The sequence below is a fragment of the Typopeltis vanoorti genome, chromosome 3, assembly GCF_054136105.1.
Source record: "Typopeltis vanoorti isolate ZY-2024b chromosome 3, IOZ_Tvanoo_1.0, whole genome shotgun sequence".
NCBI classification, from domain to species: domain Eukaryota; kingdom Metazoa; phylum Arthropoda; class Arachnida; order Uropygi; family Thelyphonidae; genus Typopeltis; species Typopeltis vanoorti.
In genome coordinates this window covers 154,249,653-154,275,035 of record NC_143551.1, presented here as the reverse complement: position 1 = coordinate 154,275,035, position 25,383 = coordinate 154,249,653, and the positions used below count along the sequence as shown (strand labels likewise).

The window sequence follows — 25,383 nt, the reverse complement described above, 5'->3', positions numbered from 1 at the left end:
GCTTACGTTAATTTAAATTACTTTAATTTAAATTAATAAAAACTGATCTTTTAAATCATTTTAATTTCTTCTTCTTCTTTCACTATGCCTTATCCCATGATAAACGGGGTCGGCGCATCGATCTTTAACCTTCCTCTTCCAAGTTTTCCGGTCCAGGGCGTCCTTCGGACTCCATCCTTTCTCCCTAAGATCCTCTGTCATCTTATCCCTCCAGCTGAGCTTGGGCCTGCCTCTTTTCCTCCTTCCCTCAAACTCCATATACTCCACTTGTTTACCAACATATTCCTCACCCTTCCTCTCTACATGTCCGAACCACCTCAGCCTACTTTCTTGTATCTTCTTGCCAATTGGTCCCACCTTAACCGCCCCTCTGATGTAGTCATTCCTTATCCTGTCCTTCTTTGTCACACCACTCATCCATCTCCACATCCGCATCTCTGCCACCTCCATCTTCCTATCCTGTGCCTTGGTTATAGGCCACGTCTCCGCACCATGGAGAATCGCCGGCCTCACCACCATCTTATACAGCTTTCCTCTTACAACTCACTCTCTTGTAGCACAGGCCCCCGCTCATGTTCCTCCGATTCATCCAACCGCATGTTATTCGGTGCTGTATTTCCTCATCCAAGTCACCATTCCTCTCGACAACAGACCCAAGGTACTTGAATTTCTTCCCTGAAATTAGCCTTTCACCCTGAAGTCGTATGACCATATCCTCATCACTCCCCGTTGACATATATTCAGTCTTCTCCCGGTTAATTCTCATGCCTCTGTCCTGCAATACCTTTCTCCATTCTTCCAGGGTATTTTCAAGCTTCTCTCGGGATGATTCGCATAGAACAATGTCGTCGGCAAGCAGCATGCTCCATGGTGCCTCCTTCTTGACATCATCCACTAGTACATACATGACCAGTTCAAAGAGGTAGGGGCTCAGAACTGACCCTTGGTGTAGCCCTACGACAATGGGGAACCCTTCTGTCATGCCGACACTAGACCTGACCTGAGTTTCTGTTCCCTCATACATCTCCTTCACCAACCTTACATACTTCTCCGACACCCCCTTCTTCCTCATATACCTCCATACCTCCTGCCTGGCCACTCTGTCATATTCCATTTCCAGGTCTATAAACACCATGTGCAGGCCCACTTGCATCTCTCTGTATTTCTCCATCAATCGCCTTAGCGCCAATATCGCATCCGTTGTCCCTCTTCCTGGCATAAATCCAAATTGCTCCTCACCAATTTTCGTTTCCTGCCGTATCCTCCCTTCAATTACTCTTCCCCATATCTTCAATGTGTGTGACATCAGCTTGATCCCTCTATAGTTGCCACAGTCTTGAACATCGCCTCTTCTTTGGTAGATTGGGACGAGAATACGTTTCTTCCATTCCCCTCGTATCTTTTCCCGTTGGGCTATTTTCCTCATCAGATCCCATAACATATCCACTACCTAACTGCCCAAACTTTTCCACACTTCCCCAGGTATCTGGTCTTCCCCCCACAGCCTTTCCATTCTTCATTTTTCTCAGTATCCAATCCACTTCCTCTCTACTTATGTCTTGCACCGGTCTCTCGTTTTGCCTCTCCATCCTCACACCTCTCTCTCGAATTCTCCTCATTTAGTAGTTTAAGGAAATATTCTTTCCACCTTCCTCTGATTTTGTCCTCCTCTTGTAATACAACTCCTGAGGCATCTTTATCTGCTTGACTGATGTTATGTATTTCGAGGCCTTATCTCTGGCTTTCTCTATTCTCAACAACTGAGCTTAACCACCGTTTCTCTCCAGTTCTTCATAAATCTCATCAACTTCCCTCGCTTTCGCCCTTGCCACAGCTCTCTTTGCATTTTTCTTCGCTAATCTATATGTCTCCTTGACGGCTCTAGTTCCAGTCATGTCCCATTTTTTCTTTGTCTCTTTCTATTCCTTGATCTCCAACTGCATCTCCTCATTCCATCACCATGCTTCCTTATCCTCAGGCGGTCCCTTTCCTGATGTCATACCAAGCATCTCTTCTCCAATTTTTCTAATATTCCGACTATTAACGTCCCACAATTCTTCCACATCCTCTGATAACGTCATTTCTTTCAATACCTTTTCTTTAAACTTATTCCTTGGGCCTTCCTCTTCCAATTTCCACAACTTTATTCTCCTCTGTATCCGCCACTTCCGTCTATTCTTCTTTTCCCCTTTTATATCACAGTCTACCACAACCAACCTGTGCTGTGCTGTGCTGTGCTGTGCCGCTACACTTTCTCCATTAATCACTTTACAGTTTTTCACCTCCTTCAGATGTTTCCTACAGAACATAATATAGTCAATCTGACTCATTGTATTCCCTCTCTTATAAGTTATCAGATGCCCAACTATCTTCTTGAACCACGTGTTAGCTATAGCCAGATCGAAGGTCACAGCATATTCTATGATTCTTTTACCTTCTTGATTTCTTTCACCAGTACTCCAACCCCCATGTACCCTTTCTTCACCGCTTCGTCGCCTTCCTACATGCCCATTCAGATCTGTTCCGACAATCACTCTCTAACCATCAGGGATTCCCATTACTACTTGCTCACGTTCTCTCCAGAATGTCTCTTTCTCCTCCTCATCACAACCTACTTGTGGGGCGTAGCCACACTTCCTCCCATCTCAAGCTTAACGCTCATAATCCGATCATTCTTCTGGCACACCTCGCTGACTTCACCCTTCAGCTTCTTATCGATGATAATTCCAACTGCGTTTCTTCCCTTCTCATTCACACCGCTATAAAACAGTTTATATCCCTCCGCCAGCTCCATTGCTTTATTGTCCTTCCACCTTGTCTCCTGCACGCACAAGATCTTCAGCTTCTTTCTTCTCATCATGTCCACTATCTCCCTACACTTCTCATTCATCGTACCCACATTCAGCGACCCGATTCTTACTTTACACACATTCTCTTTCTGTTGGACTCGCTTCTTTAGCAGAACCCGTCCTTGGTTCAGTAGCCCTAGCCCACTTCTCACAGTGCTCGGGCGACAGAACTGCGCGTCGCTTACGGGCGACGCCCTAGCCGTGGTCCTTTCTCTGTTATCCAACATTTCATCCTTGGTTTTGGCATGGTTTTTTTTTATGTCCGGATGCCTTTCCTGACGCCAACCCTCCGCATTTATCCGGGCTTGGGACCTGCACCGAGAAGATTAATTTTCCCACCCCAGTGGCTGGGTTAAATCATTTAAATCTTTTAAATCATTTTAAATTAAAAAACTTAAATTAAAAACTTTAATTAATTTAGGTTAAATAAGTTTGAATTATGCCTTATATATGGATATTTTGGTTCGTTATAAAAATTTTTTTCCTGCATATTAAAAATGCATTCTTGAACAGATAATCTAAATTTTCTTTATTCATGGTCCATTGCGTCGTGACGAAAATGATTTTCCACAAAGTAGAAAACACCACTTTAGCATGTTGATACTCATCTCTTTTTATCTATTTGTTTATCATTAATGACTGGATATCAGCCCAATTTTAATTCCTGACTAAACATAGTGGATTATCCTTAATTTTATTTACTTTTAGTTGTATTACTGGTGACTTTCATGCTCTCTTAATACATTTAATTCACTCATTCTTTCACTTTATTTTATGCATAACATTCATTTTTCCAATTGTATTTTGTCGTTCTTCGTTTGTGAATGTTTGTTCTGTCTTTCTTTTCTCTTTGCTTCTTTTATTTCTTCTATGCTATTTCATTTTAGTTAAATTCTAATGTATATTACTTATTTATTCAGTTAATTCTCTTAATTAACAACAGCTAATTATGGTACTGAAAATTATGGACGTAATTGTTATAGCATGCCATTTGAAATATCTATTAACGTGCTTATCTAAAAGCAATATGCTGTATACAGTATGTTAAATGTCCTGTGTTGAAATTCAACAAGAAAACGTGAACAGTACGGTTCTTGTTTAGAAATTTGTATCAAATTGTAATATTCTGCTTAAATTTCTTCTGTCCTTATATAAATTATATAAAGATAATGAATACTGATGAATTGCATTTTTTTTAATTTTGATTTTTAGGATGCAGCCAACCCATCTGACTGTCGTACTTGCAGTGTTTTTATCTCCGTTATGTGGATCCGGTCCACTGTTCAAAGACCACGTGGAGTCATTTTTACCGCCGTGTCGTGAGGGCTGGTGGAAAAATGTAGTTCTAGTCAATAATTATTTTCATATGAACGAAATGGTATGCAGAATTGTTTTTCTTGTTCGTTGTCTTTATAATATTATGACTGAGTGAAAATATTCACCATCTCAAATATATGAATTCTATAAATTATTAAGTGGACATTTTTAAGATGTGAAGTGTTTCCTTCACTTAGCAGAAATTATAATGATAAGAAGTATTATATAAAACATCTTTCGTCGGCATAACGTCTTATTTTCACATTTCATTGTTCTCTGTAACTTTCTTTCCTGCACGTTCACAGCCAAAAAACTCTGCTTTTGGTTATGTACTTATTTCCAAGTATAATATGTTACTCAAAAAGCCACAAAAATGATACCAAACACATCTATCCTACAACCTTTTCTTTCATGTAGTGGGTAATGGTTTGTGATCAGTTTTTTCTATTTGAAAACAATAAAAAAAGTTACGCATTTTTAAGTAAGATCATTCTTTTCCACATTAACTAAGACATTCTTTATATTTTTCTCATTTGTTAGGAGCTAGTCGCTGATTTCCAGGGAGGAGCTCCTGATGATTTTTCACACTAGTTTTCTTTGGATCATCGTCATGCAATAAATAATACTGTGCTACTTATTATTACGATGTTGTTAAAGATGTATGACAGTGAAAAACTTTAAAATTACTATTACTAAAATTATAATTACTTTAAAATTAAATAATAAGAAAGGCACATTTCGTTCGCATATGATAGGATCTCTAGACCTCCTTGCTGATCTGGTTAATATAATGCCTTTATATATTCAGTTCTATCTAATATATCTTGTAGTCTCTAATATATTTATTTTTATATTATTTTACATGAGAGTGTTGAAGCAGCTTCATTGATATCTGAAAGTAGTTAAAAACTTGAGCAATGTTGTCATCGTTTAGGATATGATCTGTTCTCTCTATATTGAACTTTGTTGTCTTTCTTTAAGTCATCAACTGAGATAGATCAAGGTTTTCCCTGAGAAATATAAGATATTTCCCATCTTGAGGACGATTATGCAATTCTTAAAGGAATCTTTCAGGATCTGTATTCTTGCATCATAATTTATGTATTCAAGTAGTTATGATTATAACATATAAACATGGAAGAGAGCTTTCTAATTTCGAGTTCAAGAGAAAATCATATATTTGAAAGATTTTACGGGCAGGTAAATTTCGTCTGGAGGACTGAGAACTAAACTGTTGGATAAGAGCCTAAAGTAGCTTGAGAAAGTATGTTAGATCATTAAATCCTATTTCCTTACCTTACTTCACTCGTGATTTAACATTTCTATAGTCCGAAATGGTCTGTGGAATATCTTAAGCCACATAAGCTCAAATGAATTATCCCATTTCAGCTCATGTAGCTTAAGATTTTCTTCCCGCATATGCTGATATATCATTCATCTGGAGTCAGTATCATTACACAATCATAAAAACTTTCAGACCTCTTTGGATTCTTTAATGTCCTAAGCTCTTCCTGTCTCTCTTTTCCCCATTCTACTGACCACGCTGGAAAAGATGCTTTTTGCTGTAATCAGTGACCTAAAACAAATTGTTCATCTCTTAATTAGAATTCCTGTCAATCTCCTCCACTCGTCCAATAATCTGAATCTTTTCTTAATAAATTCTTCTTACAGATATACAGTGGAGCGTCCCTCCTCTTGGTGATTCATATCACAATCTCATTCCAGCTTAATTGCTTGTGAATTCCCCCCCCCATCATAACTATTCACATCCATATATTCTTTGTCACAACAACAACTCCAAGTGTGAAGATCTTCGAGACTTACTGTTCCTTTCAGGATCAGGCTGCCGTTTCCCCTTCTCCTTATCCAGATACTTTATATGACAGCATTCTAAAAATTACACAAATACAGAAAACCTAGCTGACAGTCACATGATTCTATATTGTTCCCCTATTAATATACGTGGAGGGATGTGTTGCAAATTAGAAGCAAATGCACAACATGATCAGCAAGCAGTATTGCGGACAGCATTTAAGATACAGCATTTTTTTTGTAAATTCACTACTAACTATTTGTGAATATACAGTGCAAAATCTTAGCGTTAATAAAAACATGACAAAGATGTGATAAGCAATGAGATTATTCCTTATAAATTTATTATGTTATAAAACATTGGAAAACTTCTGTACTTATTTTATGGAGGAATATTTGGAAGTTGTTTTCCTCTTGATTAATTGCATTTTTAAGATTAAATGAATAATTTCTAGATGAGTGTCTGAAATCGCGTAAGTTTGGCATTACAATTACAAATAGGTAAACGGAATCTATTAGATCCATTTTTCCTATTCCCGTTTGGATTTAATTTGCACCTTTTTTAAGTGACCAATAAAACAATGTGTCGAAAATATGTATTGCAATAACTTCCCTTTGGCTGAATGGGATTTAAAACACTTGGGAAGTTGAATATACCAATACATTCTGTTTTTGGTTTTATTCGAATGAATTTTATTGTCAAAATATAAAACGAATCTACATATTAATGATATTAGTAGATATTAATCATACCGCATCGACTCAGCTGAATTAAAGTTCATAATTTCGTAATATTTAAAATGTTTTGTAGAATTTTAAGATTTCCTTTGTTTCAATCAGACTGTTTTTTCTATCAGTATTAGATAAAACTAAATTATATGTCGAGCGTGCCTAAACTTAATAGTAATAAAAATAATTTCTTAATAGCAGTTTTGTTTAGTTTTACTACTCATTGCTGCAACAACTGAGATTAGTCCTTTTTTGCATGTAGCCTATGGATATTTTGTAAAATAATAATGATAATAGTAATAATAATAATAATAATAATAATAATAATAATAATAATAATAATAATAATAATAATAATAATAATAATAATAATAATATTTCCTCATAGAATTCTTGTGTTGTGACAGTTTATTACCTCAACAACTGATGTTAGAGCCTAGTGGTGATAGGGAAATAACGCACGTCTACATCAAACCATCTTTCTGTATTTCCTTTAATTCTAACCACTGACCTAAAACTTAAATATAGACTCTATTACTCTGTATAGGCTAACGCCAAGTCAGCGGCAGATTTAGGATAAATATGTTTCTTTAGCCTTAATCACCGTTGGAATTCCATTTGAAAATAAATTTTGATAGTGATCCAAATTAGACCTTATTAAATTTTGTATATATTATTTTTACCGTTTTTCGGAAATTTCGCAATTTCGCGTATGTAGGATGTGAGAATATGAGCATAATAGAGGATTTCTCTTCTAAGTCTGCCGGCAAACATACTTAAATAGAGGCTGAATAAAATTGTTCTTGGAAAAGAATAAGCTGGGTTCAGGCAAACAGAGAATAACAAGATCAGATGTTATTCAGTTTACGACAAATAGTTGAGCAATCATGGGAATATAACTGGGACCTATACTTGCCGTTTAATGGATCTGGTAAAGAAATACGATAGGGGGCCCAGAGAAAAGCAGAAAAGCTTTTCAAAAGACTACCGTTATATTAGGTACGTGAAAACTATAAAGAGCTATATCCTATATCACATCTCATTAAGAACATTATAAATACATAGTCCAGATTTAAGTTTTAAATCAGAGGTTTAGAATTAAAGGAAATACAGGAAGATAGTTTGATGTAAAATCAGGAGTATGACAAGAGTGCATGTTATCTCCACTTCTTATTCATCATTGATATGAATCGCATTCTGGAAGAAAGTGCCACCTGATATTAGAATTCGAAATATCAAACTTAGCTCTTTTCTTCATGCAGATGATGTTTTACTCCTGATTAAACTGAATAATAGCTGAAAAAAGTTCAGCTGTTATTTAATATGAAAATGAGATATAAAAAGACCAAAATTATGAAAATGGGCAGAAAAGAAAAAGAAAATTGCTGCATTCTCAATGGAGGAACTATAGAAGTAAATGTTAAAATAGACAAAATAATAAGCAAAGCACTGGTGAGTTCGTTGAATAAGCTTTATGAAATAAAAGAGAAATTAGCCAAAATATGAAAATAGCAGTATACAAGACACGGTTCACTCCAGTTTTGAGTTATGGATTTGAGAGTTGTATTAGAAACAAAGCACCTGATCAAAGATTAGAAACTAGAGATATGAGATTTGTGAAAAATATTACGAGCCTGAACAGATTCCACCAAAGGAATTATCATATAAAAAAAATAAGACGTTAGGAAGGGACCCGACATTGTTCGTATTCAGGAATGTGCCAGCATGGCTAATATAAAGCGGATAGATCACGTAAACAGATTGGAAAACAAATACTCAGCATAGAAGGTGTTTAATGACAATATGGCATGAAACATCACTGTGCCTGAATTGATTTTCTCAGAAGGTGCTTTAGAAAAACAAAATGTTTGAAACGATAATAGAAAAATGCTAATCACCAACACATTAATCTGAAAAAAGATTGTTAATAGGAGATCAATAAAAATGCAAATTTTATCCTGTAATGCTGTCAGAACAGTCTTCAAGCCCGGGAAATTATATAAATATATATATTACGGTTAAAGTGATAAATCCGGATATTATTAATAATTACTGGTCATTATTAATAATTACCAGTTAAAGTGAATCATTTTAACCGGTTAAAGTGAATAATTCCTAGAGGAGTCTGGTAAATGTAATAAAAACATGTTAACATGTTTATAGGTTTTCTATATAGGTTTTCATTCTCAATAGAAATTATAACAGCTCAGGTTAGGTTAGTTTATAAAGAAAAAAGTAAGAAAGTACAGGCGCCAAAGAGGAGGAAATACTTTGAAAAAAACGTTTTTTTAAAGTGTTTTTTTTTATTTGAGGGGGGGGGGGATAGGGGCGCCAACTAAAGATTTGCACACAGGCGCCGGACACTACTGGCGTGCAACTGGGTTAGGTTAGGTTAGTTTATAATGAATTCCAACCGATAAGAGTTAGGTAGGGTTAGTTTATAATGATTTCTGATTTCTGATTTCATTGAGTGCAAAAGAAGTACTTTCCTTACTTTTTTCATTATAAACTAACCTAACCAAACCTAAGCTGTTGTAATTTCTATTGAGAATGAAAAGCTATATAAAAAACTATAAACAGGTATTTATTACATTTACCAGACTCTTCTAGGTATTATTCACTTTAACCGGTTAAAGTGATTAATTTTATTTATTCACTTTAACCGGTAATTATTAATAATAACTGGATTTATCACTTTAACTATAACATATATATATATATATATATATATAGTCTAGCTGACCCTGCACTTAGTGCAAGACCAAGAAAACTCATGGTAAAAAGTAGAATAAGCTCTGATCACTAATCTTAATATTTACCTTTAATGCAAAGCACATCTCCTGGAGGAGATGTATGATGCTTTGTATCAAAGGCAAGGTGCCACTACCCAGACTAATTTCGACCTTTATTGAGGTCTTATCAGTTGGAGCCAGACTAGAAATACCAAGATTTTCGTAATACAGAGCTTATATGTATTTTACCAGAACAAGTTACCATAAGGTGTTTTAACCTTATTAAATAAAAATCTCAGGAGGAGATATAAATGTAGAAAGTAGAAAGTATAGCTGAGTATCTTTAACATTTATTATACCCAAGGTAAAATACTTTCTACATTTATATCTCCTCCTGAGATTTTTATGCTGGCTCGCCAACTGAATTCACACGTCAATTTTGCTATCATGCATTCAGGAATTTGTCCGTTTTCCATTTTGCAAAATGGTAAACTACTTCAGAACAACCCATTTTTTTTCTGTCTCATTTGCATATACCCCTGACGGAATCAATAATTTGAACATGATAACAAGATTCAGCATCGCTTTTAACATAATGTACCTGACTGTCAGGTGCTTTTCTTTTCTCTTTTCTCACAGAGTTGTCGTGATTTTTTCTTCACTTTGTTGCTTAATTTATCGAATCCAGTTTCCTTTATAGTGCATAGTTCATTTATTTATTAAGTAGTGCTCGGGTTGGACTTATCAATAAAATTCGTTCTAGAGAAACAGTAATCGAACTCCCCGATCCCGCATCCTCACTTGTAATGTAATAAGGTAATTGATTATTCTTTACGAATTGTATCCATTTCGAAATTTACATTTTTATTTTATTTTTCAGTGTTTGCCTCATACTTGGTACGTCGCATGTGACCTTCAGATATACATCTTCATTCTCGTTGTGCTACTGCCTTTGATGAGGTAAGTATTATAAACTGATATATATATATATATATATTTATATATGTGTGTGTGTGTGTGTGTGTGTGTGTGTATGGCTAAGCTACTTGTATATAGAGGATAATGACTTCATATCATTTGCCTTAGTATGTATACCATAATGCAAAGCACACCCCCTTTCAGGCGTGAATAATGCAATGCATAATGGGAAGGGCACTACCCAGACCGGTTTCGACCTTTACTGAGGTCTCTTCAGTGGGAGCCAGACCCGGGAGAGATACCAAAGTTGACGCAGGACATTAATGGCGCAGATGGTGAAGCTTGACGCTTTTCATATTCCCTGTTGTCTGTTTCAGGAGCAGTGATGGGAGAGGTTTTTGAGCTATTTTAGCTCGTCCTGAGTGGGCAGAAGTGGTTATGTGTTAGGATGGCTTTTGTGTTTCCAAAGGTCATTAACATCATAGTTTCCGGCTTGCTCTATTAGTTGGTTTGGATGCGTAGATGTCTTCATAAAGAATTTTTCTGCTAGGGAGCGTACTAGTGAAGATATGTAAGGGATATTTATGTCCCGGTGGATCTGCGCGTTCCAGGCGAACCACTGGGCGTCCATGATCATCCTTACGCAATTGTTCTGTAGTCTTTTTAGCATGAGGATGTTTGCCTTGGAGGTATGGCTCCGGGCTGGGGAGGCGTATATAATTGTGGGACGGATCACTGTCTTGTAGAATAGAATTTTGTTTATTGTGTTTAGTTTGCTGTGTCTGTTGATCAAGGGATACAGCTGGGCGATAACGTCGGATGATTTGAGGCATGTGCTCTTGATGTAGCTGTTGAAGTATAATCGTTTGTCGAGAAGTATTCCGAGGTATTTCGTTTCGGTTTCCAGGAAATGTTTGAGTTGAACAGTGTGATCTCTCCTTTGGGGGATGCTTGTCTTCTCGTGAAATTATCGCTGTGCTTTTTATGGGTTTACTTGCAGTCGCCAATGTGCAAACTATTTTTCTAGATTCTGGATGGTGTCTTGTAGTTTTTTTGATTACGAGATGTGGTTGGCGAGATCTAGCTAGTATAGCCGTATCGTCTGCATAAAGGGTGCTGGTGAATGTGACGGAATTTTGAGAGATATCTGCCATATAGATGTTGAACAGGATCGGGGCGAACAGTGATCCTTGGGGAACTCCGGCCAGGATTTTTCGTTGGGTTGAGACTGCTTCATTTATTCTCACTTAAATCTTACTGTTTGTGAAGTATGACTTAATCAGATGTATCATGTTTAGTGGAAGGTTAGCAATGATAAGTTTGTAAAGGAGACCTTGGTGCCAGATCTTATCGAAGGCCTTTGAGATGTCTAGGAAGACGGCTACAGTGTGCTGATTCAGTTGAATCAGCACACTGGAGTTCTACCAGCCTATGGATCTGTTAGGTGGTGCTGTGATTTTGACAGAAGCCAAATTGTTCTTGTGGAATGATGTTTAGTTGGTTGACATGTTCTTGGAGTCTGATGAGGATGATGTTCTCTGCTAATTTTCCTAAGTTGGATACCAGGCTGATAGGATGTTGATTTTGTGGTCGGTGAATTGCGATGACGTCGGCTGTTTTCCATGACTGGGGAAGTGCTGCTATTTGAGGATAGATTTTATGATGTTTGCCAGATGTACTATGGCTTTGCGTGGCCTTGATGACTTTGTTTGTGATGTTGTCGGGTCCTTTGATTTTTTGTTCTTGAGGTGGTTGATGATGCCGATTATTTCGGTGGGTGAGATAGGTCTTCGATTATCGTCGGGACAATTTACTGTGAGCCTGACTTTATGATGGATCTTCTATACGTGGCTGATTTTTAGGTTCTTGTATGCAGGACTGCATTGTTTTTCTAGGTTTCGTGCTATGGCTTTGTTTTGGAATTTCGTATGGAATGATCTGCTGTGCAGATGGAGGTGAGCTTATTTTCCTATTGTTGATTATTGTGGTTCTGGAGAGCTTCTCGCACTGATTTGTTTAGTCTGTTGAGAACTGTTTTGTTCTCAAGTTCTCAACAGACTAAACAAATCAGTTGAAAACTGTTTTGTTCTGGGGAGCACGTGTGATGTGATATATTTTCCTTTGTCTATTTTTTTCTCTTATCAAGTCCATGATTTCTTCCCGGAGACTATTTTGTTTGTGGGTAGTCATGGTTACTGTGGCTGCTTTCATGGCTTTCTTGATTTGGTTGGTGAGGTTCTTTATTGCCGTGTCTATTTCTTCTTTGGCTTTTATGTGGGGAACTGGACCGATATGTTCTGGTAGCACTTTTCTAAGTTTCTCCCAGACTATGGAGGGTTGGGGGTGGGGGAGGTGGCTGGTCTTTGTTCCCTAAGTGAAGTAGGATTGGGTTGTGATCCGATAATAATTCGTTCAGTGCTTGGAGGCTGTACTTGTATTTGACGTTGTGTAAGATAGCGATGTCTAGGATGTCGGCTGCACCTGTTGGGCTGAGGTGGGTGGTTCGATGAGTCCTCTTATGACGGCGTTGTTCAGTCCTGTGTAGCTAAAGAGGATATGGCCATTTTGTTTGTGGTTCTGCTGTTCCAGGAGAGATGTTTGAAGTTTAAGTCCCAGCGACGATGATGGATTCATTTATGCTAAGGACAGCATTCCAGTCGGAAAATAGCAGGGTCTTTGCGGGGGAGTTTTAGGCGGTGTAGATTTTAAGTCTTCCAGTTGAGTTTGTGTGGACTTTGATGCCGGTGAGCTCTAGATTGGTGGTTGGGTATTCATTGTGCCGGATGTAGTTTTTGATGAATATGGCTGTTCTGCAACATCTGTAGTTCAGTTGGTCATTTCTATACAGTGTGTAGACTCTCAGGTTTGGTTTGTCTGCAGGTCTTAGATGAGGTTTGTTGATTAGGATGATGTCGGGGTTGTGTCTGTGAGAGAATTCTTGAAGCTCCAGTGTCTTGTTTTTTAGGCCATTGGCGTTCCAAGCGAAGATCTATATTGAGTATGGGAATAGCCTAGTTTTGTTCGTTAACAAGCACTGATAAGATGGTCTGTTTCTTGTAGGAACCTTTTTGTGGAGTGTGGTGAAGGGTTTGACTTACTGAAGTCTAACCCTTTTTTGTTTTTTTGTTTGTCAATGGGGTTGTAATGACTGATGTCATATTTGGTTGAGGTTGGTCCTGTTGGATATCTTTGGATGGGCGGGCTATTTCGGCGTATGTCCTGCTTCGGCGGTGGCTTTCCAAACTTTTGGTGTTTTCATTTGTGGAAGGTGGTGTTTTGTTGTCTTTTGTTGAGTGTCAGGCAACTGGGGAGCCGTCGTCTGTGGTGCATGTGGGCACCAGAAACCTTGTGGCTGTTTTGTTCTTAGGGTAGTGACTGCAGCCTCTGTAGTTTTCTGGGTGGAGCCCCCGCAGTTTACGCATTTGGCTGGTGAGGCCCTTGGTTTTGAGCAGGTTGCTGTGGATTGGTTTTCTCCACATTTGAAACATTTGTAGTCTGCTCTGCAGAGTTTCTGGGAGTGCCCCCTATTTTTGACATCTCTGGCACTGGCCCGACGAGGCTCTTTTCCTCAGTGGTTCAGGTGTGATTTTCAGACCACAGATCGTTGTTATGTTGTATATATTATTGTGGGTGTTTTGTATCTCCACCAGAACTAGGGGCATTGGGCTCTTGTCGGCCTGCAACATTCTGCTGACCTTGACAGGTGGGAGATCGTCGAGGCGAAGGTCTTCAGTTATTTCATCTGTGCAGATGTTTTCTACTACTCCCCTGAGAGCACAACAACTTTTAGGTTTTTCTCTGACTTAAGCGATAAAGTATGATATTTAATGCTAAATCGTCAATTGTTTTTTGTGAGGTGCTTGTAGTCCACCACTGTGACAGGCTGAATTTTGACTCCGTCGTCCACGTTCTTTGCCCATGAATAGGCTATTTGTTAGTTTTGCATAATCAGTCTGAGGGCTGTACATCTTTCTTTTCCCCCGTAGTACAATTGGCGGGACTTTTTCGTTGTTGGGGGATCAATGTTGGGGTCGTCTTCTTCCATTCGCTCTTTTGCCTGTGTCTCTGCTGTTTTACGCTTTTTTCGTGCATGGGTTTCTGTATGGTCTGTCGGTGTGGGAGCAGAGATTATTAGGTTCATCTTCCCTTCTTTCCCTGGTGTTGTGTCGTACTCTTCTGTGGAGTCCTCTGTCATTGATTATAGGTTTAGGTATCCTGGCCACTCAACCTCAAATTTCTTCAACAGTTTTTTGAGGAGGTCGACGGCCAGCTTCCTATCTAAAGACAAGATAAAGTTGTCGGGACTTATGCTGCTCATGCTTAGATATATTCAAATATGCTTACCTGAGATATGTATATAATGCCGTACTCCTTCGCGTAATCCCACTCATGGTTTTTCTTTGTTGCACTCTCTTTTAAGTTCATCACTGGCACTTACACTCTAATGTCAATCATTCTATTCACAGCATCAAAACTCGAATCCTATCAAAGTTGAATACGAATAACGAATAATATTTCTGGTTAGATGAGTGAAGCAAACTTGCTTTTCATATTCCCCTTTGTCTGTAATGAAAGAAGTTTGAATGGAGTGTTTGTGAGCTATATACTCGCCCATTGAGGGCAGTGAAATTAGTTGTGTTCAGCTGAACCTAAGATAGACTTTGGTGTTTTATATTTGTAACTTTCCGCTTCATTATATTCCGAGGCTTCCTTGATTAACGGGTTAGGATGAATGCTTGTCTTGGTAAAGAACTTCTCAGCTAGATTTAGGAGAAGGGAAGAGATATAAGGGATATTAATTTCTCTATGGATCTGGGTGTTCCTTATAAACCAAGGGGGATCCAGAATCATCCTCAGGCACTTATTCTGTAATCTCTGAAGTTTCAGAATGTTTGTATTCGCGATGTGACACCATGCGGGGGATGCTTAAGTGATGACCGGTCGAATTTCCATCTTGTAAATTGTTAATTTTGTTTGCGTGTCCAGTTTACTTTATCTGTTGATCATAGGGTAGATCTGTGCTAAGACTTTGAATGTCTTCGAGGTAATGTAACTTATATGTTTGCTGAATAGGAGTTTACTATCAATAATCACTCCAAGATATTTAACTTCAGTCTGCCATAGAATCTTTACTCCCAATAAATAAATGTCCTCCAGGGTATGGATTTTCTTTCTAGTAAACAGTATAGCTGAACTTTTCTGGGGGTTAACTTGGATCCACCAGTATGCCATCCACTTTTCTAAGATGCGTATGCTGGTTTGAAGTCTCCTAGTTGCCAGTTTGGGGCTCAGAGAACTTGCCAGCAGTGCAGTATCATCTGCATATAATGCAGTGAATGTTCTTCTTGGGTTCAGAGGAATGTCCGCTACGTAGATTGAGAACAGGAGAGGGGCCAGAAGAGATCCCTGAGGTAAGCATGCCGAGATCCTGCGTCTGGTCGAAACCGTTTCGCCGACCTTGACTTGCACATATCTGTCTTTCAGGTAAGAGTGCATTAGTTTTAATAACTTGATTGGCAAGTTAAATGTTATCAGTTTTTAGAGAGGGCCTTTATGCCATACTTTGTCAAACGCCTTCTCTACATCGATGAAGATCGCAGCTGCATTGAGTTTCCAGTTATAACCTTTAGTAATGATTTCTACCAGCCGGTGTACCTGTTGAGCTGTACTATGGGCCTTATGGAAGCCGAACTGTTAATTAGGCAAAATTCCTAACTTATCTGTTTCTGCTTGGAATCTTGAGAGGATCACTTTCTCTGTCACCTTTCCGAGGCTGGACAACAGGCTTGTGGGTCTGTAGCTTTCGGGAAGCTGAGGATGTTTTCCAGCATTCTTCAGTGGCATGATGGTGGCAGTTTTCCATGTAGTAGGGAAATGCTGGAATCTAAAGATGGCATTTGTAATGTTGACGAGATGGACTATGGCCTTTCTTGGGAGTAGTTATGTTATACAGTTATGCCATTCAGTCCTGGTTTTTTTAACTGTATAGATGGGAGATGATATTTATCATTTATGCTGGATTTGTAGGAGTGACATGTTCGGAGTTAACAGTGTTCTGTCATAAGGTTGTCCTAACATGACGATGAATCTTGTACATAAGGTTAATATTTAGATTTGTATGAGATGAATTGCACTGAGATTCAAGGTTATCTACTAGTGCTTCAGTTTTCTCTCCATCTTTGTAAACTGTCCTTTTCTTGGTTTGTATAGGGGTGTGGGTTGCTTTTTGTTGAGAATCACTCTTACGAATTTCCATACAGAATGATATTAAGTGTTGATGTTAGCCAATTTGGTTTCCCATTGATGGTTTCTGTGATTTCGAAGAGCTTCCGGACCTGCCTGTTTAGATTGTTCAATACTGTTTTGTCTTGTGGGGCTCTTGTATTGTGATATCTCTTTCTGGCTCTATTTTTTGCTCTGATTAGCTCCATGATTTCTTCAGGGATACGGTTGGTTGGGTGAACAGTGGATTATCTGACTGATTCTATTGCTTTCTGAATTTGTAGAGTTAGGTTATTTACTGCTGAGTCTATCTCTTCCTTTTTACTGATGTTGGCCACCGAACCTATATGATCGGGAAGAACCTTGGTTAACTTGTCCCATGGTATGAATGTGGGCAGAGGAGATAATGGATTTGATGAACCTAGATTAAGCACTATAGGACTGTTGTCAGAATATAATTCGTTAACTGATTCCAATTTGAATTAGTATCTTATATTTTTAAAGATGACAATATCTAGTACATCCGAGCTACCTGAAGGGCTGAACTGGGTGGGCTAGGTAGGACCGGCCACAACAACAGAGTTAAGCATTACAAAGTTGAATAGTGTGTGGCCTTTGGTGTTAGTTGAAGAGCTGTACCATGCTGTGTGTTTTGAGTTCAGGTCTTCTGCTATTATTATAGAGTCATTTGGGCTAAGTATTGAGTCCAGATCTGTTGTCAGCAGAGGAATGATCGGAGGATTATAAGCACCATAGATCTTGAGACTCCCAGCATTGCAGGTATGTACCTCCACACCGGTCACCTCCATGTTTACTGTTTTGGGCTTGTCTATTGTATTATGATTCAAATAACTCTTAATATACATGGCTGTGGCTCCACCTCTTGTGCCAATTTTGTCGTTTCTGTACATAGTGTATCCACCGATTTTTGGGTAATTAGATGGTCTTAGGTGTGTTTCACCAATCAAGATAATATCAGCACTGAGACGAGTGGCAAATTCTTGAAGTTCCAAGACCTTTTTCATCAATCCATTTGTATTCCATGCCATTATCTTAAGAGCTTTTGGTTTGAATTTTTTTACTCATGACAGATGGCTGTTAAAATGGTTTGAGTGCCTTGCAGTAATCCCTTTCTGAAAGATGGTCAGGGCATGTCTTGCTGAATTCCTGTAGCATGGTGGCAAGTGAGCTGTTAAAACGGATGTTGTGTTGTAGCTTTCTAGCTCGAGAGATGTAGGAAGTTTGGTTCTTGCAGCCTCAGCATATGTTTTGGTGATGGTTGTTCCTTCCTGTGAGGTTGAAGGTGAGGTGTTTCGGACTCGGAGACGATCTGCTTCGTTGCTTAAAACGTTGTCACGTGGAGGAGCAAGATTGACTTTTGTTGATCCTCGATTTTTTGCATTGGAAAGGCATCCCTAGTTGACAGGGTGAGGTCCTCTGCAGTTTGCACAGCAGGCTGGAGTGGAGCGTGGCTTGGTGCATGTGATGTTATGGTGTCCCTCGCCGCACTTCAAGCACCTTTACATAATTTTTGGGTATGTCCAAACCTTTGGCATTTATGACACTGTTCTGCAGATGCTCTTTTCCTAAGAGGCCCAGTTGAAATCTTGAGTGTTGCTTATTTCCACCAGCACCAACGGCATAGTCTTTCATCTGATCTGAGCATCCTACTCACTTTTACCGGGGACAGGTCCTGTCTCTGGAGTGATCAGTGCTCACATCTTCAGGAGTGATACCTTCAACTATCGAACGCAGAATCACCTTCAGGTTCTTTTCGCTGGGTAAAGTGAAGGTATGGTATGGGACATTAGCATTGTCCATAAATCTGGTAATCTGTCTGTAATCCATCACAGTAGTGGGTTTTATTTTAATTCCATCATCTGAGTTTTGGGCGCATGAGAATGAGATGTTTTGTTATCTGAGGGCTGATGAGACAGGGATCCATTTTTCCTTATCCCTTAAGATGACTGGTGGTATATTTTCTTTAGGACCATTGAATGCTTCTATCTCTGTTATTTTGGGTTCTTCAACATTGGTAGAGATTTTCCTCTTCTTTTTGACCATTTGGAATTCTGTATCAGTTTCCAAGATCTGATAACTGATGTCTTGTGATGTAGCATCTTCCATACTTGGGGAGTGTGCAAAATCTGTTTGCATCAGAGTTATGGGATCTTCACTTTTGTCATCCATATTGTCCACTGTGACTTCTGTGGGGGGGGGATGTGTCAAAGAGCATGACTTTTCCTGGCCAATTATCACTCAGTAGCTTTCCTAGTCAGAGGAATTCCTTGTATACTTCCTCGAATTTGGCCTTATTCAGACGTTTTTCCATGACAACAATAATTTAGAAATGTGTAAAGACACAGATGAAGAAAGAATAGAGATTGCTCAGGTGTCCCTAACAGGTTACAGATAATCCTGTGGACTTTTGTGGGTCCACTAGCAAATCCCGTAGACACTATTAGTTGTCTACCAACAATAAAATACAACTAGCTATCCTACAGTAGGGAAAAGGAGTGTCGCGAAATCACTTGGCCACAGATTGAAATCATACCTCCCTAAATAAAACCATAAATCCACCACTGGTCCTCATTGCGGGTGGGGCCTGCCGGCCATTAGACCCCTTGCATATTTCATGCAGAGGGGGGACAGTAGCAAACAAACTGTGTCTGCACCAGTGCAATGCACGTTTAGTGAAAACTTCCAAACAAACTAATCAGGCTCAGTCTAAAATAATATGTTCGTTCACATGAAAAGCCCGTCTAAATTCCACCAAAGTTGACAATTGACAATTGACATTTATGTCTTTGGGGGTGAAGCAAGATGTTTTTCATATTCTCTGCTATCTGTTGTGGTTACAGTGAGGGTAAAAGTTATGAGCAGTTTGCTCTCTCTGGATGGGCATGGAGATAATGCAACGCTATAGGAGGCTAATGTAGCTTTTGGTCTTCTATATTTGAATATGTCCGTTGCTTCGTATGCTGCAGCTTGCTGAACCAAATCGTTGGGATGTGTGGACGTCTTTAGGAAAAACTTGGATGCTAAGGATTGTAGAAAAGAGAAAATATAGGGAATATTTGTGTCTCTATGAAGTTGATTGTTTCTAACATACCACGGGACGTTCAGAATCATTCATAAGCACTTGTTCTGCACTCATTATATCTTGATAATGTTAGTATTACAGGTGTGGCTCCAGGCAGGAGAGGCATAGGTGATTATAGGACGAATCGTCATCTGGTATAGTTGCAATTTGATTCTGTTGCTGAGCATGCTATTTCTATTAATAAGCGGATAGATCTGAGCTATGGCTTTAAATGCCTTTGCGCACGTAGATTTGATGTGTAGGTTGAAAGATAGCTTTTTGTCGAGAATTACACCCAGGTAATTTGTTTTTGTCTGCCAGGGAATTTTATTATTGAATAGTAACACATCTCCTGCAGGAGACATTGGCCTTTTTGAGAAAAGAACGGCTGAGCTTTTTAGGGGGTTGACTTCCAAACTCCATTTGGAGAACCAACCCTCCAGCTTTAGAAGGTTTTCTTAAAGCTTTCTGGTAATGAAATGGGGTCTGAGAGATCTGGTTAGTATTGCCGGATCGTCCGCATACAGGGCCAAAATGGAAGTCATGGTATTGTGTGGAATGTCTGACATGTATATAGAAAACAGAAATGGAGCCAATAGAGATCCCTGCGGCACTCCATTAAAGATATGGCGCTGGGACGATGTACAACCGTTGATTGTAACTTGCATTGATTTATTCTAAAGATATGAATAGACTAGATGAACCATTTCTAGTGATGTACCTGCTGAGATAAGTTTGTGTAGGAGTCCAAAATGCGAGATTTTGTCAATTGCTTTGGATAGGTATAGGAAAACAGGTCCTGTGCACTGGCGCCAGTTGTAGCTGGTGGTGATGTATTCGACAATTCTGTGAATTTGCTGGGTAGTAAGTACTATGGTGTGGCCAAAAACCAAACTGTTCTTTAGGGAGGATGTTTAGGTAATTTACTGAGGTTTGGAGTTCGTGAGAGGATGACCTTCTATGCAACCTTATCCAGATTGGAGATGAGACTGACTGGACGATAATTTTACTGTAGGTGTGGGTCCTTGCCTGGCTTAAGAATTGGGATTACATCAGCCAGTTTACAGGTGGAAGGAAAATAATGAAATCTTAAAATTGCATTTGTTATACTGGTCAGGTGCACTACAGCTTTTCGAAGCAGCAGTTGATCACCCTGTGTGAGATGCCGTCTGGTCCAGAAGCTTTATTGTTCTTAAGGTTTTTAATAATACCATATAATTCAGCAAGTGATGCGGGTGCAATATGGTCAGCATTGGTACCTGGGAGATTTAATACATGCCTGGCCTGTCTGTGGATTTTGTATAAGTGATTGAAATCTAATTTGTTATAAGAAGGTTTGCACTGCTCCTCTAGATTATTCAGTATGGCTTCTGCCTTATCTACATCTGTGTGGACTAGGCCCTGCTTTGAGATTATGTGGGGGAGGGATCTGTCTTTATTTTTGATGTTTCTGAGTAACCTCCAGATAGAATGATCAATAGGTGAGATAGAGGCTAACTTTTTATCCCAAACTTGGTTTCTATGATTTTTAAGTGCATTTCTTACTGCTCCATTCAATCTATTAAGTACTGTTTTGTATTTAGTTGAGGAGCGCGACCACCAAAGTTGCAAGACGCAAGACGTTGCTGACTATAAGGGTGAAGCAAAATGCTTTTATAATCCCTGCTATTTGATAAGGTTGCTGTGTGAGGAAAGGTTTATGAGCTAAATGCTCTGCCTGAGTGGGTGCGATTTAAAGATCTTCATTTGGAAGTAGGATGGCCTTGGGTCTCCTATATTTTGAGAAGTCTGTTTTATCATAATTTGCTGCTTGTTGCACCAATTCATTTGGATGTGAAGAGGATGCTGAAAAGAACTTTACTGCTGAAGACTGCAGGAAAGAGTAGATAGATGTAGGGGATATTTGTATCCCGGTGGAGTTTGACATTTCTGATATGCCATGGTACGTTTAAGATCATGCGGAGACATTTGTTTTGCACTCTCTTTAGTTTGAGGATATTTGTACTTGAGGTGTGGCTCCAGGCTGTGGAGGCATAAGTAATAATGGGTCGAATCATCAACTGATAAAGGAGCACTTTTATTTTGGTATCCAGCTTGCTGTTCCTATTGATAAGAGGGTAAAGCCGTGCAATAACTCTTGATGCTTTTGTACATGAGGCTTTTATATGTGAACTGAAGATTAGTTTTCTGTCCAGCAGTACACCCAGATATTTGTCTTCTGCTTTCCAGGGAATCCTGGTATTAAATAGGAAGATGTCATCTTTGGGAGATATTGAGGTTTTAGTGAAGAGCATGGCGATACTCTTCTGAGGGTTTACTTGCAATCTCCATTCCTAGAACCAGTGCTCTAATCTCTGCAGGTTTTCTTGCAGTTTCTTGGTGACAAGGTGCGGTTTAATAGATCTGGTTAGTATAGCTGTGTCGCCTGCGTATAGGGCAATGATGGATGACATTGGATTGTGCGGAATGTCCGCCATGTATATCGTGAAAAGTATCGGTGCCAGTAGGGACCCTTGAGGAACTCCAGCCAAGATGCCTCGCTGGGTAGATAATATATCAATTAGTTTGACTTGCATTCGTCTGTCACTAAGAAATGACTCTATAATTTGGACTAGATCTAATGGAATGCCAGCTAAAATCAACTTGTGTAGTAGTCCAAAGTGCCATAATTTGTCGAACGCCTTTTCTAAGTCAAGAAAAACTGCTCCGGTGTATTGGTGCCAATTGTAACTTGTGATAATGAATCCGATTAGTCTATGAATTTGTTGGGTGTACTGTGAAATTGGACCACCAAAGTTGACCCAGGACGCAGGACATATATGGCGCAGAGTATGAAGCTTGACGCTTTTCATATTCCCTGTTGTCTGTTTCGGGAGCAGTGATGGGAGAGATTTGTGAGCTATTTTAGCTGGCCCTGAGTGGGCAGGAGTGGTTATTCGTCGTTGAATGTTAGGATGGCTTTCGGTCTTTTATGTTTCCAGTGGGCATTACAATCATAGTTTCCGGCTTGCTGTATTAGTTGGTTTGGATGCGTAGATATCTTCATAAAGAATTTTTCTGCTAGGGAGCGTAGTAATGGAGAGATGCAGGGGATATTTATGTCCCGGTGGATCTGGGCGTTCCTGATGAAACAGTGTCCAGTATCATCCGCAGGCACTTACTCTGTAGTCTTTGTAGCTTGAGGATGTTTGTCTTGGAGGTATGGCTCCAGGCGGGGGAGGCGTATATAATTGTGGGACTGATCACTCTCTTGTACAGTAGAATTTTGTTTCTTGAGCTTAGTTTGCTGTGTCTGTTGATCAAGGGGTATAGCTGGGCGATAACTTTTGAAGCTTTGGCGCATGTGCTCATTATGTGGCTGTTGAACCATAATCGCTTATCGAGAATTATTCCGAGGTATTTTGCTTCAGTTTTCCAGGGAATTTTGGAGTTGAACAGGGTGATGTCTCCTTTGGAGGAACGCTCGTCTTCTTGTGAAGAGTATCGTTTTGCTTTTCTGGGGGTTTAATTGTAGTCGCCAGTCTTTAAACCATTTTTCTAGATTCAGGATGGTGTCTTATACCACCAAAGTTGAAGTAATGCAGAAGTCATATATATATATATATATATATATATATATATATATATATCTCATATACAAGTAAACAAAAGATGCTTGACATTCGTAATAAAAAATCTCTGCATGAGAGAAAGATGTAGAAAGTTTTTTGCCTTGAATGTAAAATAAGTTAAAGATACCAAGATATTTTATACGTGCTTTTAATCATTTTCCCAAGTGAGCAAAACAAAGTTTTGCGCTTGAAATATATTCACGTCTGAGCTACATGACTGAGCTTTTGAATATATGACTTCTGCATTACTTCAACCTTGGCATATCTCCCCGATCTGGCTGTCACTGAAGAGACCTCAATAAAGGTCGAAACCGGTCTGGGTAGTGACCCTTCCCATTATGCATTGCATTATACATGCCTGAATGGGGATGTGCTTTGCATTATGGGATACATACTAAGTCAAGTGATATGAAGTGATTAGCCTCTATGTACAAGTAGTTCAGACGTGAGTATATTTCACGTGCAAAACTTTGTTTTGCTTATTTGGGAAAATAATTAAAACCAAGTATATAATTTCTTGGTATCTTTAACAAGAAATGCAAGGTACAAGGTAAAATACTTTCTCTCTCTCTCTCTCTCTCTCTCTCTCTCTCTCTCTATATATATATATATATATATATATATATATATATATGTATATATATATATACAGGGTGTTCGGGATAAATTTGACATATTTATAATTAATTATATTTTTCCGTAAGTTACATGTATTAACACACACTTCTCTTCATTTAAAAGTTTGGACCCTTTTTCATTCATATACAAGATGTCAGAAAGGATGGATAGCTGGAACCCACCTGAATCATGGAAGAGAATAACTTGTATCATGATGATTCGTGCCCGCCATCAAAATAAGGATATTACGACTGCTGCCCAATGCTCCCTGAATACAGTAAAAACAATCAGGCATGAACTAGAGACTTGCAATGGTGACAACGAGGATGTAGCAAGAAGAAAGATCCCTAGCAGACGATCTGATTGCGTTCGTACAGCAGAATTCCTCGCAAATCTGCAGGAACAGGTGTTGAAGAACCCTGGCATTGGAATTCGGGCTTTGTTCGTGGAGTTGCTAACTGTAGTCAAGCCCTGGATAACAAGGGTAGCCAATGGTAGGCCGTATGTATGGCAGCAGGATTCGGCCCCTTGCCACACCTCTGGGAAAAGTCAAAAATGGTTGTCTGAAAATTTCTACGACTTCACCAGTCCAAATGTTTGGCCTCCAAATTCCCCAGACCTTAACCCCATGGATTATTTTGTATGGGGCGCAGTTGAAAAAGACACCAATCGCACTTCCAGTAATACAAAAGCCCAGTTAATGGATAAAATTAAAACAGTTTTTGCGGCCCTTCCCAGGGAGACTGTAGCATCAGCTTGTTCGAGGTTCCGAAGCAGAATTGAAGCTGTGATCGATGCTAATGGTGGTTATTTTGAGTAAATCTTGTTGATAGTATTGTAATTAACTCTGCCTGTAATGTTTTTTGTCAATTCATTAAATTTAATAGATACAAAGAAGATTTTCTTTTTCCTTACGAAACTGTCAAATTTATCCCGAACACCCTGTATATACACACACACATTATGTTAGCTTTGTATTAGGAACTCCAACCTAATAATGTGTTGGTCCACCTCTCTGTGCAATAACTGCTCGCAGACTAGGAACAGATTCCGCAAGATGTCGAACATTCTCCATGCCTAATTCGACCCATCCCATGTCCGGTGCAGCAACTCCGTCAGTTTACTCTCATTCTGTGGTAGAGGAGGATCAAAAGTTCTCACATCCCTAGCATATCCCACATATCTTCAATTTTGTTACAGTTAGGGGAGTTTCAGGGACAAGCAATGTAGGATATTTGTTTTCGTGTTCATCCAATCACTTAGTAGTTGTGCGGGCCAGATGACAAGGTGTGTTGTCTTGTTCAAAGATAGCCTGTGGTCGGAATATACCTCCTGTAGAAATGAAAGCAGATCGTCGGCTAACAGGTGAGGATATAAAGTTCACCATTCAGTATTTGTGGGATGATAACCAACGGACCTATGACGTGAAAAGAAAAAGTTCCCCAGACCATAACACCACCTCCACGGACCTGTTGAACCCCGACTGTGCAACC

At 39.1% G+C, this 25,383-nt stretch overlaps 1 protein-coding gene across 1 annotated transcript in view; it reads left to right on the top strand.

Annotated features, from left to right (window-relative positions):
- Positions 1–25,383, top strand: part of LOC150108675 (O-acyltransferase like protein-like) — a 185,422-nt gene that overhangs the window by 4,217 nt on the left and 155,822 nt on the right. Inside the window, exons 3-4 of the mRNA XM_090390500.1 lie at positions 4,062–4,227; positions 10,320–10,399. Coding sequence (XP_090246626.1) covers positions 4,062–4,227; positions 10,320–10,399 — 246 coding nt within the window. The remainder of the gene's footprint in view (positions 1–4,061; positions 4,228–10,319; positions 10,400–25,383) is intronic.